Source organism: Myodes glareolus, chromosome 4 (assembly GCF_982192425.1).
Source record: "Myodes glareolus chromosome 4, mMyoGla1.1, whole genome shotgun sequence".
In the NCBI taxonomy this organism is placed as follows: domain Eukaryota; kingdom Metazoa; phylum Chordata; class Mammalia; order Rodentia; family Cricetidae; genus Myodes; species Myodes glareolus.
The window spans coordinates 90,082,452-90,098,493 of NC_142029.1; the positions used below are offsets into that span (position 1 = coordinate 90,082,452).

Below are 16,042 nucleotides of genomic sequence, written 5' to 3' on the forward strand. Positions count from 1 at the left end.
GCCACTGGGGTTATGCATAGGAAGTGGTCACCTGTACCCCTGTGTTGCAGACTACTTCCCACTTTCTCTTCTATCAGGTTCAGTGGGGTCAGATTTATATTGAGGACTTTAATCCTTTTGAACTTGAGTTTTGTGCATGGTGATAGATATGGATCTAATTTCATTCTTCTACAGGTTGACATCCAGTTATGCCAGCACCACTTGTTGAAGATGCTTTCTTTCTTCCATTGTATACTTTTAGTTCCCTTTTCGAAAATCAGGTGTTCATAGGTTTGTGGGTTAATATTCAGGTCTTCGGTTCGATCCCATTGGTCCATGTCTCTGTTCTTATGCCAATACCAAGCTGTTTTCATTACTGTAGCTCTGTAATAGAGTTTGAAGTCAGGGATGGTAATGCCTCCAAAAGTTCTTTTATTGTATAGGATTATTTGGTTGTCCTGAGTCTTGATTTTTCCATATAAAGTTGATTATTGTTCTCTCAAGGTCTGTGAAGAATTTTGTTTGGATTTTAATGGGATTGCATTGAATTTATAGATTGTCTTTGGCAAAATTGCCATTTTTACTATGTTGATCCTACCCATCCAAGAGCATGGGAGATCCTTCCCTTTTCTGATGTCCTCTTCAATTTCTTTCTTCAAAACCTTAAAGTTCTTGTCAAATAGATCTTTTCTTCCTTGGTTAGAGTTACCTCAAGATACTTCATGCTATTTGTGGCTATCAGGAAAGGTGAAGTTTCTCTGATTTCCCTCTCTGTTTCTCTATCCTTTGTATATAGAAGAGCTACAGATTTTTTTGAGTTGATCTTGTAGCCTGCCTCATCACTCAAGGTGTTGGAGTTCTTTGGTAGAATTTTTGGGGTCACTTATGTACATTGTCATATCATCTGCACATAATGAAAGTTTGACTTTTTCCTTTCCAATTCGAATCCCCTTGATCCTTTTATGTTGTCTTACAGCTATTGCTAGAGCTTCAATGACTATGTTAAAGAGATATGGTGAGATTTTTTGGAATGGCTTTGAGTTTCTCTCCATTTAATTTGATATTAACTGTTGGCTTGCTGTATATTGCTTTTATTATATTTAGATATGATCCTTGTATCCCTAACTTCTCCAAGACCTTTATCATAAAGGGGTGTTGAATTTTGTCAAATGCTCTTTCAGCATCTAATGAAATGATCATATGGTTTTTTTCTTTCAGTTTATTTATATGATGGATTACATTGATAGATTTTCATATGTTGAACCAGCCCTGCATCTCTTGGATGAAGGCTACTTGATAGTAATTATAATTTTTTAATGTGTTCTTGCATTCGGTTTGTCAGTATTTGATTGAGAATTTTTGCATCAATGTCAATGAGCGAGATTGGGCTGTAGTGTAATTCTCTTTCTTGGTTGAGTCTTTGTGTGGTTTTGTTATCAGGGGAACTGTAGCTTCATAAAAAGAATTTGGCAATGACTCTTCTGATTCTATTATGTGAAACACATTAAGGAGTATAGGTATCAGCTCTTTTGGAAGTTCTGATAGAATTCTGCATTAAAACCATCTGGTTCTGGGCTTTTTTTAGTTGGGAGTTTTTTTATGACAGCTTCTATTTCCTCACGACTTATTCACCCGGTCTTGATTCATTTTTGGTATATGGTATTTATCTAAAAACAAGTCCATTTCTTTTACATTTTCCAACATTGTGACGTATAGGCTTTTTTAGTAAGACCTAATGATTCTCTGAATTTCCTTAGTTCTGTTGTTTTGTCCCCTTTTCATTTCTGATCTTGTTAATTTGCGTGTTCTCTCTCTGCCTTTTGATAAGTTTGGATAGGGGTTCGTCAATCTTATTAATTTTCTCAATAAACCAGCTCTTTGTTTCATTGATTCTTTGGATTGTTTTCTGTGTTTCTATTTTGTTGATTTCAGCCCTCAGTTTGATTATTTCCAGTCTTCTACTCCTTCAGGGTGAGTCTGTTTCATATTTTTTAGAGCTTGCAGGTGTGCTGTTAATTCTTTAATGTGAGCTTTCTCTGTTTTTTTAATGTGGGAGCTTAGTGTTATGAACTTTCCTCATAGCACTGTTTTCATAGTGTTCCATAGGTTTGGGTATGTTGGGTCTTTATTTTCATTGAGTTTAAGGAAGACTTTAATTTCTTTCTTTATTTCTTCTCTGACCCAGAGGTGGTTTAGTAGTTGACTGTTCAGTTTCCATGAATTTGTATGCTTTCTTGGGGTAGAATTATTGTTAAATTCTAACTATATTCCATGGTGATCCACTAAGACACAGGTGGTTACTAAAAATTTTTCTATCTGTGAAAGTTTGCTTTGTCATCATGTATGTGATCAATTTTCAAGAAGGTTCCATGAGATGCTGAGAAGAAAGTATATTCTTTCCTATTTGGTTGAAATGTTCTATAGATGTATGTTAAGTCAATTTGTTTAATTACCTCCATTTTTTCTCTTATTTCTGTGTTAGGTTGACCTGTCCGTTGGTGAGAGAGAAGTGTTGAAGTCTCCTACTATTCATGTGTGGGGTTAGGTATGTACTCTGTGTTCTAGCAATGTTTCTTTTACATTTGTGGGTGCTTTTATATTAGGGGCATAGATATTCAGGATTGAGACTTCATCCTGATGAATTGTTCCTGTTATGAATATCAAATGCCCATCTCCATCTCTTCTGATTGATTTTTATTTGACGTCAATTTGCTAGATATAGTATAGCCCCACCCACTTGTTTCTTAGGTCCCTTTGATTGGAAAACCTTTTTCCAACTGTTTACTCTGAGGTAATGTCTGTCTTTCGGGTTGAGGTGTGTTTCTTGTAAACAGCATAATATTGGATCCTGTTTTCATATCCATTCTCTTAACCTGTGACTTTTTATAGATAATTTAGTCCATGGATATTAAGTGATATTAATGACCAGTGGTTGTTAACTCCAGTTATTTTTTTGATGGTAGAGTTTGTATGTTTCCCTTCTTTGAATTGTGCTGGTCGATGGCTATTAGATGTCTGAGTTATTATGGGTGTTGTTGGATTCCTTGAGTGGTGATGTTCCTTCTAGTACTTTCTGTAAGGCTGAGTTTGTGGCTATGTATTGTTTAAATTTGTTTTTATCCTGGAATATCTTGTTTTCTCCATTGATGGTGAAAGAAAGCTTGGCTAGGTATAGTAGTCTGGGCTTGCACTTATGGTCTCTTAGTTTCTGCAGCTCAATAACCCAAGACCTTCTGGCTTTCATGGTTTCCATACAGCAGCCAGGTGTAATTCTGATAGGTATACTTTTATATGTTACTTGACCTTTTTCTTTTGCAGCTCTTAATATACTTTATTCATTCTGAATGTTTTGTGTTTTGATTATTATATGGCAAGGGTAGTTTTCTTTTGGTGTTCTGTATGCTTCTTGTACCTTCGTAGAAATATTTTCCTTTATTATATTATAAGATGGTTTTTAAAAGGTTATTGGCCATTTGTGTTTTTTCCTTTCTTTCCTCTTATTACTCCCCCTTCTTTTTGAAAACATATATGTTCATTTCCATTATCCATTTGTTGATTGGTAGATTTTATTTAATTTGTCATTTATGGGTGTTAGCTCTGATTCTTAAGACATGTGCACTCTGTTTGAAATACACACAAATATCAGGAAATTACTAAAGGGCCATGAGAGAGGGGGACTTCAAGGGAAGAAAGTTATAGTGCAGTGGTATCAAGGGTTAAAGAGAACAATGGTACAGAAAGGGTTAAATGGGGAGAGGATGGAAGGGAAGGGTAGATGAGGGAATGTGGAAAGGGATAAATAAATAGCGTTATATTTGTTTTATTTTTTACTGCACTCATTGTGTATCAGACTGCCTGTGTTGCTCTGTGTGTGTGTCTGTCCTGCAATAGTCAGAATATGGTGGTCAAAGAAGAACTTGTATAAATCCAATTTCTCCTTCTATTTTGTGGGTACCAGAAAATGAACTCAGGTCATCAGGATTAGTAACAAACAACCTTATTTACTGGTCCCCTAATCATATGATTTTAAACTTGAGGAGTGATAACATGACACAAAGTGTTAGTGCATTGACCAATAAATCTAAGGAAATAAATTCAGTCTTCAAAACCAACAGAGCAAAAGGAAAATACTGACTCCTGCAGGTTTACCTTGGAACTACACAAGTGTGTCATGGCATGTCAAGACAGAAACATGCATAAAAATTAAAAAGCACAAATGTTTTATAATTGAAAATAATCTAGAAAACTGTATAGAATTAACAAATTAAACCTTTAAAGGCACACAAGAATGACAGCATATCCAATATAATACAGTAAGATACATTTAGACTACGAAAGACATTAAGGCATATGATGGAAAGACCAAGATATAGGGTTCAATACAAGGTCAGCAGCAGAATTCTTGCTCCCATGGTCCAGAGCCAGGATTCAATGGACAACACTGAAAAACAAGGTTAGAATGACTTATAATATTGTCACATATATAAATATTCATACATAAACACATGTAAATGTGCATCAAAACTTATTAATGTTTTTTAAACTTTGAAATATATGCCTAAGTAGGTGAACAAGCTGTATTTTTGCAGGATGGGATGGGATTCCTAGTCATGTTTCCTTGGCCAGCACTGTCTGTGCAATGTGCTAGAAAAATACAAAATTATGATGCAAACAACATCAACTTCAAATTTACTTAGTTTACTATGAAATAAGCTAAACAATTCCACCGTTCCATTCATACACAAACTGGACTTGGATGCTGTGGTGCTGATGTGACTACAGCCCATGTGAAGACTTAATCTTAATTGTGAACTAGAGTGTATCGAGAATATCTAGGAGATTCCTCAAACACTGCTCTGGGTGTATCAGTCACATTTCTAGACATGGTTAGGATATGAAGTCTCTGACCTAATTAAGCTATCAAAGCCATAAACACATTGAAATTTCAGGCACATTATAAAAGAGTTACAGGCTAAAATAGAGAAAGCTAGGACCATGGGCTTGGAGGGTCTATTCTGTCCTGGTCCCTACCTACTCTGCTCAGCTATGAATCCTACATGTCATATGAGTTGCTCTGATCCTCTACATCCTCTCCAACATGATGAAAATTTCTAAAATCGTAAACTAAACTTGATCATTGATCCATGATATTGTTTTATTCATGTCACAGCAGTGAGAAACCAGATAGCATATGTCTTGCATTCAGTGACTAAGAATGGAACTAATGTCTGCTAGAACCTTGGCAGAAGAGGCACCACTAACCTGAAGATTCACAATGGGTTGTGAGCTCTGTGATATTCGCTAATATTAAACCACTGTTGATAAAAGTAAAGGTGACGTGAATAGGGAAAGTTTGGCAAATATCCGTTAGTGATGGAAGGATGGATGAAGAAAAGGAAGGAAAAGAGAATCTGAAAGGCAGATGCAGTTGAGAGATGGGGAGCAGAGAACATTGCTCTATTCCCAATTGAACTATCGACACATTAACAGCTGATGCTGATCCAGGCAGGTGTCAGGGCTTGGGCAGTGCAGGGAATAGTTGGGTCAGGGTCATGAGCCTTGAGAGCACAGGGAAGGAATAAGGACTCACCTGCAGCAGAACTGGGCAAGGAAAGGCCCAGCCTCTAAAACTCATTACACAAAGATTGGTCGTTGCAACATGTAAAGTCCAATGTGAGGTCATGATGGGTGAAAGTCTTATTTAAGCAATGAGAAGAGCAATCCTGCTGCCCAAAGAGGATCTCATTACCTGTACAAGAAAAATAACAATGATTAGCCCTAACTATCTGTAAAATTAGAGTCTCAGAAATGAAGAGAATTAGGCTCCCCGGTGAACAGTATGCCAGCCACACTGAGGTGATTATAGTTATCATCTATCAACCTGTAATCTGGCTTGCAAACATGCCTCCCATTCCCAAATAACTTACTGGAATTTTTCAGTAAAAATCCTCACACCCCTGAATATGTTTTCCAGAATGCTATAAAGTCCATGCAGAGATTCTACTCAAAAAAGTACCTTCGTCTGGCAAAGAAAGGTCGACAACCAGTACCAAATGTAAAGAAAGAAGCCTTCTCCTGAATTTACAGAGAAACACAGCCTCCCACAGTCTCTGCTCTGTCCTCAGGAGTGTAAAGAGGGCTGATTCATGCCTGAGCAGCAAACAAGGTCACCAACACCTTTGAGTATTAACATACCTTTAGTCACCACCAGTATGCCACATTCCTGGTCGTCTTTAGCCTCACACGTGCTCTCTCCTTTCTCACACTCTCCATCAGAGTTTAGCATGTCACACTGCAAGCATGTCAGAGCTGAAGAGACAAAACCAAATATAAGAGATTCATTCAGAGCACCCATCAAGCATCGGGCAGGAGATAAGCCTATTGCTGTCTTCAATGAAGAAGAAACAATTAAAGGAAAGAGCTGAATGTAGGAGGAGCTGACCTCTAAATGGTAGCCCATGACCTGAGACCCTAGGAAGGATTTCAGAAGAGCCAATTTTCTTCAATACAAATTTTGTAAATGGACTGGATTGTGAGGAGGAAGAGCAAAGCTCTGGTGTAGGGTGCTTGAGTCTACCTCCCATGAGCAGACAAGTGCCCTCGTCACTTTCTTATCTTCATCCTGTCATAAACCTTCCTTACATCATTTCCAATACAATTTTAGGCCTATACACAGGTAATTGGAGGAAATGAGAATGTTTGCTAAGAACAAAGAGGTGAACTAAACAACCAAGAGAAAGGACACCAGGAGCAGAGGCACGACAAAGAGGAGGAGGAAGAGGAGAAGCCCATACTGTGTACCACAGAGGAAAGGGAGGATGGAGAGGAGAGGAAATGGAGATGAAGGCTGTGGGGTCCATGTATAAAAGGACTCAGGGCTTTCGTCTTACTCCTGACCTCCCAAAAGCAATGCCCTTCCACAGTATCTCTGCCCACGAGCAATGGCCCCTTCCATTTGCCAGGATCTCACCTTGCAGGAAGCCCACCACTAGAGAGAGGCCCAGCAGGAGCAGCAGGAAGTGCTTTCCCATGGCACTGGGATCCCAGGTGAAGAGAGCAGCAGAGAGCTCGACTCAAGGCCTAGCCTCAACAATGCATGCTTATATAAGAGCTCAGGCTAGAAAGGGAAGCCAATGGGATCCCAAGACAGTGGACTGAGCAGATAGCCTGAGGGAAGCACAGAACCTAAGTGCTTCACTATGCCTGTTCATTTTCACACTCCTACCCCATGCTTCAGGTCCTTCTGCATTCTTGTCCACATCTTTATTTCACTAACTATCAATTGGGAATGAATAGTTGTGATAACAAAGGAATTTTGAGACCGGATGGCTGAGGAACCTACAGGGAGCTACACACACTAGGCTATGACTCCCCACATAGAAGGAAACTGTTACCTTTAACCTCTACATTCTGATTTTAAATTCCCTGATCCTTTTTGAGTGGAATATAATTAATTACTCAATAAATCAATGCAACCCAAATTGCAGATTTCATGCATACTGCAGTAATCTTCCTTGGGATCAGATAGAAGGACAAGAAAAGCTACTGGGTCATGGAAGGAAAGTGGGGTAGGAAAACAGGCTTTCGTTCTGGGTCTGTTTTTCTTGTCACACGGATGGAGTTAGGAAATTTCAAACACCACTAATGAAGGCAAAAGTATACAGAGACCATGTGGGATTTCTAAAACCCTCCCAACTAGATTCTTAGACAGAAATAAACTGTGCTTACCTAGCACCATAAGGATGGGAAACTTTGGTGGAAGGCCTCGCTGACCAGAGGTCACATTTGGGACTCCTTCCCCATTCCCAGGGACACTTCCTACTCTTGACCGGCCCTTCCCTGGAGAAAATTTGTGTGCCCCTGGAGGAGTGACCTTATCTTAAAGCTGTCTTTAAGCCCAGATTTCTGACTTATCTCTAGTGTGACCCAAGGCACCATTTCCTGCTAGAAGCCACCCCACCTACATACATGGTAACTAAGACTTATGGCAGGAGCTTTGCTATAGGGCCCCACTGCCACATACGAAGCCTGTGATAGGAGCATGCCACTTAATGAGAATTAGGGTTTGTCCCCAGGCTCACCAATCCTATACACTTCCTATACTCTGAAATAAAGCTGAGCTGATTCACTGAAGTGATCTCCTGGAGGGCTATCTCAGTCAAACCCACAGCCACAAGAACCCTCTTCCCTGATTCTGTTCCCTTCACCCTTTTGGACCAATACACCAATGATCTGGAGAATGAAGCAGAACCTGCCTTCTCCTCATTCCCAAGTTGGAGCTGTCACAATTGTTTACACACCCATTGTAAAGAAAGGGAAGACAGTGTGTCAGCAGTGTGTCCTTCAAACCTAGACATCCTTTCTGCAGACACTTGAAGCATGTATGTCCCCCTCAATGACACTTGGTATTTCAAGGCCACTACCTCAGGAGAAGTAGATTAAAATCTCCCCAAAGTCAGACAGTATCAAACTATTCTGGGGTTAAAACAAAATTTGATATAGATCTTTGCATAGCAATTGTTGGTTATCGAGTTGATTATATCTGGAAATAACTAGATAACCAGAGATTGGGTACAGCTGTGAGGATTTTTTCGCAATTAAATCATTTGAAGTTGGAAGGCCTGATTTTACTCCTGATCTTTTGAGGTTAAAAGTTTCATCCTCAATCTTGGCCACTCCATCTGGGGCAGGCTATATAAAGGAAGAAAAAGAAGGAGGCCATTGAACTTTGTCTGATTGCCCTCACTCTCACTGGCAAGTCCATTCCTTCACTGGCACCTGATTCTGATATTTTGGGAATCCAGAGAAAGCTGAGGACCATCTGGGACATCCAGCACCATGGATGACAACTACTGGATTCTTAGACCTGTTAGTAGACAGTGTAAAGTGAGACTGGATCCCTAGACATTCTGTTAGTAGACTGTGTAACCTGAGACTGGATTCTTAGACCTTCTGTTAGTAGACAGTGTAACCTAAGACTGGATCCCTAGACCTTCTGTTAGTAGACAGTGTAACCTGAGACTGGATCCCTAGACATTCTGTTAGTAGACAGTGTAACCTGAGACTGGATTCTTAGACCTTCTGTTAGTAGACAGTGTAACCTGAGACTGGATCCTTAGACCTTCTGTTAGTAGACAGTGTGACCTGAGACTACACTTTTGTTTTCAGGTCACCCCGACACGAATAATCACACAGAAACTATATTAGTTACAACACTGTTTGGCCAATGACTTAGGTGTATTCCTACTTAACTCCTACATCTTAAATTAACCCATTTCTATTAATCTATGTATTTCCTCGAGGTTGTGGCTTACCGGTCATGTTCTAGCATCTTTCTCCTTCGGTGGCTACGTTGTATATCCCTAGACTCCAAGTACTCTCTCTGTTTCTGTTCAGATTTCCTGTCTGACTTTACTCTGCTAAGCCATTGACTGAAATAGCTGTAATAATTACCCAATAAAAGCAACACTTATACAAAAGGACAATCCACATCAAGACAGACATTGTTGGACTAGTTGGGTCACATCCTGCAAGTCACTTTATTAAGTCCCCAATCTCTAAGTTCTGTTCCAATAGAGAATTCTGACTAATAAAGACCTCCTGGGTGACTCCATCCCTAGGAAGCTTTTTCAAATTAGTGTGAGTTCTCTTAGCTCCCATCGTCCTTTATTCTTGTTTTTCATTATGTGGTGTGTCTTCAGCTTCTGCTTCCTGTATCTTCTGACTTTCCACACCCCATGATACACACTCTCTTCCTTTGCAAAATGCAAGTCAAGGACTATAGGTTTACAACCCTGTGACACCATGGCAGATCAGCAACAACATGAGCCATCAGATGTACCTACTCAGCTGGAATTCACTATCAAAAAAAAATGAGACCTTTGTCCCATCACCAGTCTCAGAGGGGGAAAACATAGAGACAAAAAGATCAAAAATGAAAGGCAAAATGGCTACCAACAATTAGGCTCAGACTCTGACTGCTTGGAGCCTGATTAAGTGACTCGTAATTTATTCTCTGAAAATTTGAAATCTATTTACAAATGCCCGCAGAGACCTCTCCTCAAATAAGCAGACTCAGGAAAGAACAAGTAATGTTATAAAATGTATCATATAAAAATAATTGAGATACTAACTAATTAATTTTCTAGTCATATGCCATACTACAGAACCGGCAATTGATATGAGACCAAGTGACCAATTCTCTCACTCTCTCTTTCATTCGTTCTTTCTCTGATAACCTGGTCATCCCACACTGTATATCTTTTCTTACAGTTTCTATAAATTTGTTTTTGGTAAAGAATTACCATGGAACCTTGTGACATTGTTTCCATTACAATAGTAGGCACCTTATCGGCTTAAGGACAGATGTATTTTGCTACCCACAGATACTTTGAATGCACTCCCTCCTTTGAAAAGGTAATGCCGGCAAGCTTCCTGGAAGACTTAAGTTTCTAGATTCCCTTCCAGAACAAACTCAAAATGAGAGTTTGTGGTTTTCTTCTTTCCCTATATATCAACACAAATGATTCCTTACTTTTTTACTTCTGAAGTGTATTATGAAAGCAACTAGACTAAATTCCTCAATTATATAGGGCATTATATTCCCAGATTGGGAACCAGAATCTTTCTCTGGATGTTTCCCTTGTGCAAAGGTGTGGCCAGAGAAAAGGCCTCAGATCCCACTGGGATGACTGAAGCATTGGGCCCACTGTATCCTGATCCTTGAGTTCTTCAGACCAAGATAACAAGAAGCTCCAGTGTGTTAGATTCAACATCAGCTGTTGCTCAAATCAAATCTGTAGCTCTGTCTCTCCGCACCCTCATAGGTGATACTGCATGTAGTCCCCAGACTGACACTCATTCCTTCCTCCCACAGCATCAGAAACAGCCTGACTACAGTGATATTGTCCATTTCTTATCACCAATTTGTCACAGAATCTTCCAGCTGCTTTTGAAACTTATAAAAATGTCCTTGACTCTGTCATGTATGCCTGAACTTTCTTCAGAGTTCTTTCTGTCCTGCTGTCTATCTATAGCATCAAGTATTTCCCCAAAATACATCTTGCCCAACCGTACAGTCTGTCACTGTCTTGAAACCTTCTACAGCTGATGGAACTAAGAATTTTTTTAAGACAGTTTGTATTTAGAGGGTAGGACTAAAAAGAAGTTTCTTAAATAAGCTTAACTCTTTAAAAATCCATATCTATTCAGTATAATACTTTAAGTTCTAGCTAGAGCAATAAGACAGCTAAAGAAAACCAAAGGAATACATATTGGAAAGAAACAGTCAAAGTATCCTTAAAGGCAGACTATACAATAATATATGCAAATCACCCAAACAACTCTACTAGGGCTACAAGACTAATTCAAAAAATCAATAGCCCTCCTTTATAAAAATGACAAATTGGTACCAACTATCCCTATTCCAGTGTTGAGGAGTTCTATCCAGAGAGGTGAATGTGTGCTAGCCGGGGCAGACTGTCCCGAAAGAGAGCACAGCACCCCCCAGCTTCTGCAGCAGGGTCTTTGGTGTTCCACTGGACTGTTCCCTGCCCCCACTGTCACCCTTTTGTCTCCTGTGTCCTTGAAACACCCGCTGTCGCTATTTCAGTGCTGAGGAGTTCCAACCAGAGGGGTGAGCCTGGACTATCCGGGGCGGACTGTTCAGGAAAAGAACACAGCCCCCCCCCTCAGCTTATGCTGCAGGGTCTTCTGTGTTCCACTCGACCCTACCTTGCACCATTCTGTCTCCTGTGTCCTTGGAATACCAACTATCCCTACTTCAGTGCAGAGGAGTTCCATCCAGAGGAAGAGATGGGCAGGCACCAATGCAAGAATTCCTCCAACAACCTGATAGGCAACATGACATCACCAGAATCCAGAGATCACGAAACTAGAAGAATTGAACACCCTATTCCAGAAGAAATAGAAGAAATCGACTCTAAGCAGAAATATATGGAAATAATAGATGAACTTAAACAGGAGGTGAAATCTGCTGTAAAGAAATGGAAGAGAAGTATAACAAAAAGATTTAAGAAATGACTAAAGAAATGGAAGAGAAGTATCACAAAAAGTTTGAAGAAATGAGTAAATCAGTAAATGAAACCTTGAGAAACCAAGAAAAAACAATCAAGCAGGTAATGGAAACAGTTCAAGAATTGAAAACTGAAATGGAGTCAATGAATAAAACACAAACCCAGGACCAGCTGGCTATGAAAAATCTAGGTAAATGAACAGAGACTTCAGAAACAAGCATACCCAATAGAATAAAAGAGATAGAAGAACGAACCTCAGACTCTGAAAACATCATAGAGAAAATAAGCACTCTGACCAAAAAAACAGCAAATCCAACAAACTTTCATCACAAAACATTCCAGAAATGTGGGACACAATAAAAAAACCAAATCTAAGAATAATAGGGATAAAGAAGGAGAAGAATTGCAGATCAAAGGCCCAGAAAATATATTCAACAAAATTATAGAAGAAAACTTTCCCAACCTAAAGAATGATATCCCTATGAAGGTTCAAGAAGCATACATCGAATAGACTGGATCAAAAAAAAATCCCCTCGCCAAATAATAATCAAAGCACAAAACATTCAGATTAAAGAAAGAATATTAAGAGCTGCAAAGGAAAAAGGTCAAGTAACTTATAAAGGTAAACATATCAGACTTACACCAGGCTTCTCTATGGAAACTATGAACGCCGGAAAGTCCTGGATAGAGGTATTGCAGAAATTAAGAGACCATGGATGCAAGCCCAGACTACTATGCGCAGACAAGCTATTGTTCACTATCAATGGAGAATACAAAATATTCCAGGACAAAAACAAATTTAAACAATACATAGCCACAAATTCAGCCTTACAGAAAGTACTAGAAGGAAAATCACAACCCAAGGAATCCAACATTGCCAATACTGCCTACAATAACTCAGACATATAGCAACCCTTCACAAACACAACTCAAAGAAGGGAAACACACACACTCTACTACCCACCCCCCCATAAAAGGAAGCTATCCGGAGTCAACAACCACTGGTCATTAATATCAATAATATCAGTGGACTCAATTCACCAATAAAGAGGCACAGACGTAGAGATTGGATACGAATATAGGATCCAACATTCTGCTGTTTACAAGAAACACACCTCAACCAGAAAGACAGACAACTACTCAGATTAAAGTGTTGGGAAAAAGTTTTTCAATCAAAGGGACTTAAGAAACAAGCGGGTGGGGCAATTCTAATATCTAACAAAATTGACTTCAAACTAAAATCAATCAGAAGAGATAGAGATGGACATTTCATACTCATAATAGGAACAATTCATCAGGAGGTTAGTCTCAATCCTGAACATCTATGCCTCTAATATAAAGGCACCCATTTATATAAAAGAAACACTTCTAGAACTCAAGGCAGTCATCAAACCACACACACTAATAGTAGTAAACTTCAACACACCTTTCTCACCAATGGACAGGTCAATCAGATAGAAACCTAACAGAGAAATAAGAGAATTATTGGATGAATTGAACCAAATGGACTTTACAGACATCTATAGAACATTCCACCCAAATAGGAAAGAATATACCTTCTTCTCTGCAGCTCATGGAACCTTCTCGAAAATTGACCACATACTCGGAAACAAAAAAAACTTCCACAAACACAAGAAATATATTAGCAACCACCTGTGTCTTGTCAGATCACCATGGATTAAAATTAGAATTCAACAACAATGCTACAACCAGGAAGCCAACAAACTCATGGAAGCTGAACAGTCAACTACTGAATCAACCCTGGGTCAAGGAAAAAATAAAGAAAGATATTAAAGTCTTCCTTGACTTTAATGAAAATAAAGACACAACATACTCAAACATATGTGAAACTTTGAAAGCAGTGCTAAGAGGAAAGTTCGTAGCACTAAGTGTCCAGTTAAAGAAAATGGAGAAAGCACACATTGGAGACTTAATAGCCCACCTGAAAGCTCTGGAAAAAAAAGAAGCAGATTCACCCAGGAGGAGTAGAAGACTGGAAATAATCAAACTGAGGACTGATATCAATAAAATAGAAACACAGAAAACAATCCAAAGAATCAATGAAACAAAAAGCTGGTTCTTGGAGAAAATCAACAAGATCGAAAAACCCCTATCCAAACTAATCAAACGGCAGAGAGAGAACATGCAAATTAATAAGATCAGAAATGAAAAGGGGAATATAACCACAGATACACAGTAAATTCAGAGAATCATTAGATCTTACTACAAAAGCCTGTATGCCACAAAATTGGAAAATGTAAAAGAAATGGACATTTTTTTAGATAAGTACCATATACCAAAGTTGAACCAAAAACAGGTAAGCAACCTAAATAGACCTGTCAGTCGTGAAGAATCAGAAGCTGTTATCAAAAATCTCCCTACCAAAAAAAGGCCAGGACCAGATGGGTCCAATGCAGAATTCTACCAGAACTTCCAGGAAGAGTTAATACCTATACTTTTTAATGTATTTCACAATAAGAAAAAGGAAGAGTCATTGCCAAATTCTTTTTATGAAGCTACAGTTACTCTGAAACTAAACCACACAAAGACACAACCAAGAAAGAGAATTACAGAGCAATCTCACTCATGAACATTGACACGAAATTTCTCAATAAAATTCTGGCAAACTGAATCCACGAACACATTTGAAAAATTATCCATTATGATCAAGTAGGCTTCATCCCAGAGATGCACGGCTGGTTCAACATATGCAAATCTATCAATGTAATCCATCATATAAATAAACTGAAAGAAAAAAACCATATGATCATTTCATTGGATGCTGAAAAAGCATTTGACAAAATTCAACACCCATTTATGATAAAGGTGTTGAAGAGACTGGGGATACAATCATCATACCTAAATATAATAAAAGCAATATACAGCAAGCCGACAGCTAACATCAAATTGAATGGAGAGAAACTCAAAGCCTTTCCACTAAAATCAGGAACACGACAAGGCTGTACACTCTCTCCATACCTCTTCAATATAGTGCTTGAAGTTCTAGCAATAGCAATAAGACAACATAAGGGGATCAATGGGATTTGAAATGGAAAGGATGAAGTTAAACTTTCGTTATTTCTAAACGATATGATAGTGTACCTAAACGACCTCAAAAACTCTACCAAAGAACTTTACAGCTGATAAACACCTTTGGTAATGTGGCAGGATACAAGATCAACTCCAAAAAATCATTTGCCCTCCTATAAACAAAGGATAAAGAAGCAGAGAGGGAAATCAGAGAAACATCACCTTTCACAATAGCCACAAATAGCATAAAATATCTTGGGGTTACTCTAACCAAGGAAGTGAAAGACCTATTAGACAAGAACTTTAAGTCTTTGAAGAAAGAAATTGAGGAGGACAGCAGAAAATGGAAAGACCTCCCTTGCTCTTGGATTGGGAGGATCAACATAGTAAAAATGGCAATTCTACCAAAAGCAATCTATAGATTCAATGCACTCCCCATTAAAATGCCATCAAACTTCTTCACAGACTTTGAGAGAACAATAATCAAGTTTATATGGAAAAACAAAAACCCCAGGATAGTCAAAACAATCCTATTCAATAAAGGAACTTCTGGTGGTATTACCATCCCTGACTTCAAACTCTATTACAGAGCTACAGTATTGAAAACAGCTTGGTATTGGTATAAGAACAGAGAAGTCGACCTATGAAATTGAATAGAAGACCCGGATATTAACCCACAAACCTATGAACACCTAATTTTTGACAAGTGAGCTAAAGGTATACAATGGAAGAAGGAAAGCATCTTCAACAAATGGTGCTGGCATAACTGGATGTCAACCTGTAGAAGAATGAAAATAGATCCATATCTATCACCATGCACAAAACTCAAGTCCAAATGGATTAAAGACATCAACATTAATCTGTCCATTTTGAACCTGATAGAAGAGAAAGTGGGAAGTAGTCTACAACATATAGGCACAGGAGACTACTACCCAAGTAGAACCCCAGTAGCACAGAGAATCAATGAATAAATGGGACCTATTGAAACTGAGAAGCTT

At 38.7% G+C, this 16,042-nt stretch overlaps 1 protein-coding gene across 1 annotated transcript; it reads right to left on the bottom strand.

Annotated features, from left to right (window-relative positions):
* Nucleotides 1-5,603: 5,603 nt before the first annotated feature.
* On the bottom strand, nt 5,604-7,010 carry LOC148122389 (prostate and testis expressed protein 14-like). Its single transcript, XM_087905094.1, has 3 exons — nt 6,950-7,010; nt 6,175-6,288; nt 5,604-5,728 (listed from the first exon to the last, which is right to left on the bottom strand). The coding sequence occupies exons 1-3, from the start codon at nt 7,008-7,010 to the stop codon at nt 5,604-5,606; spliced, it is 300 nt and encodes a 99-aa protein (XP_087761220.1).
* Between the last annotated feature and the right edge of the window lie 9,032 nt (nt 7,011-16,042).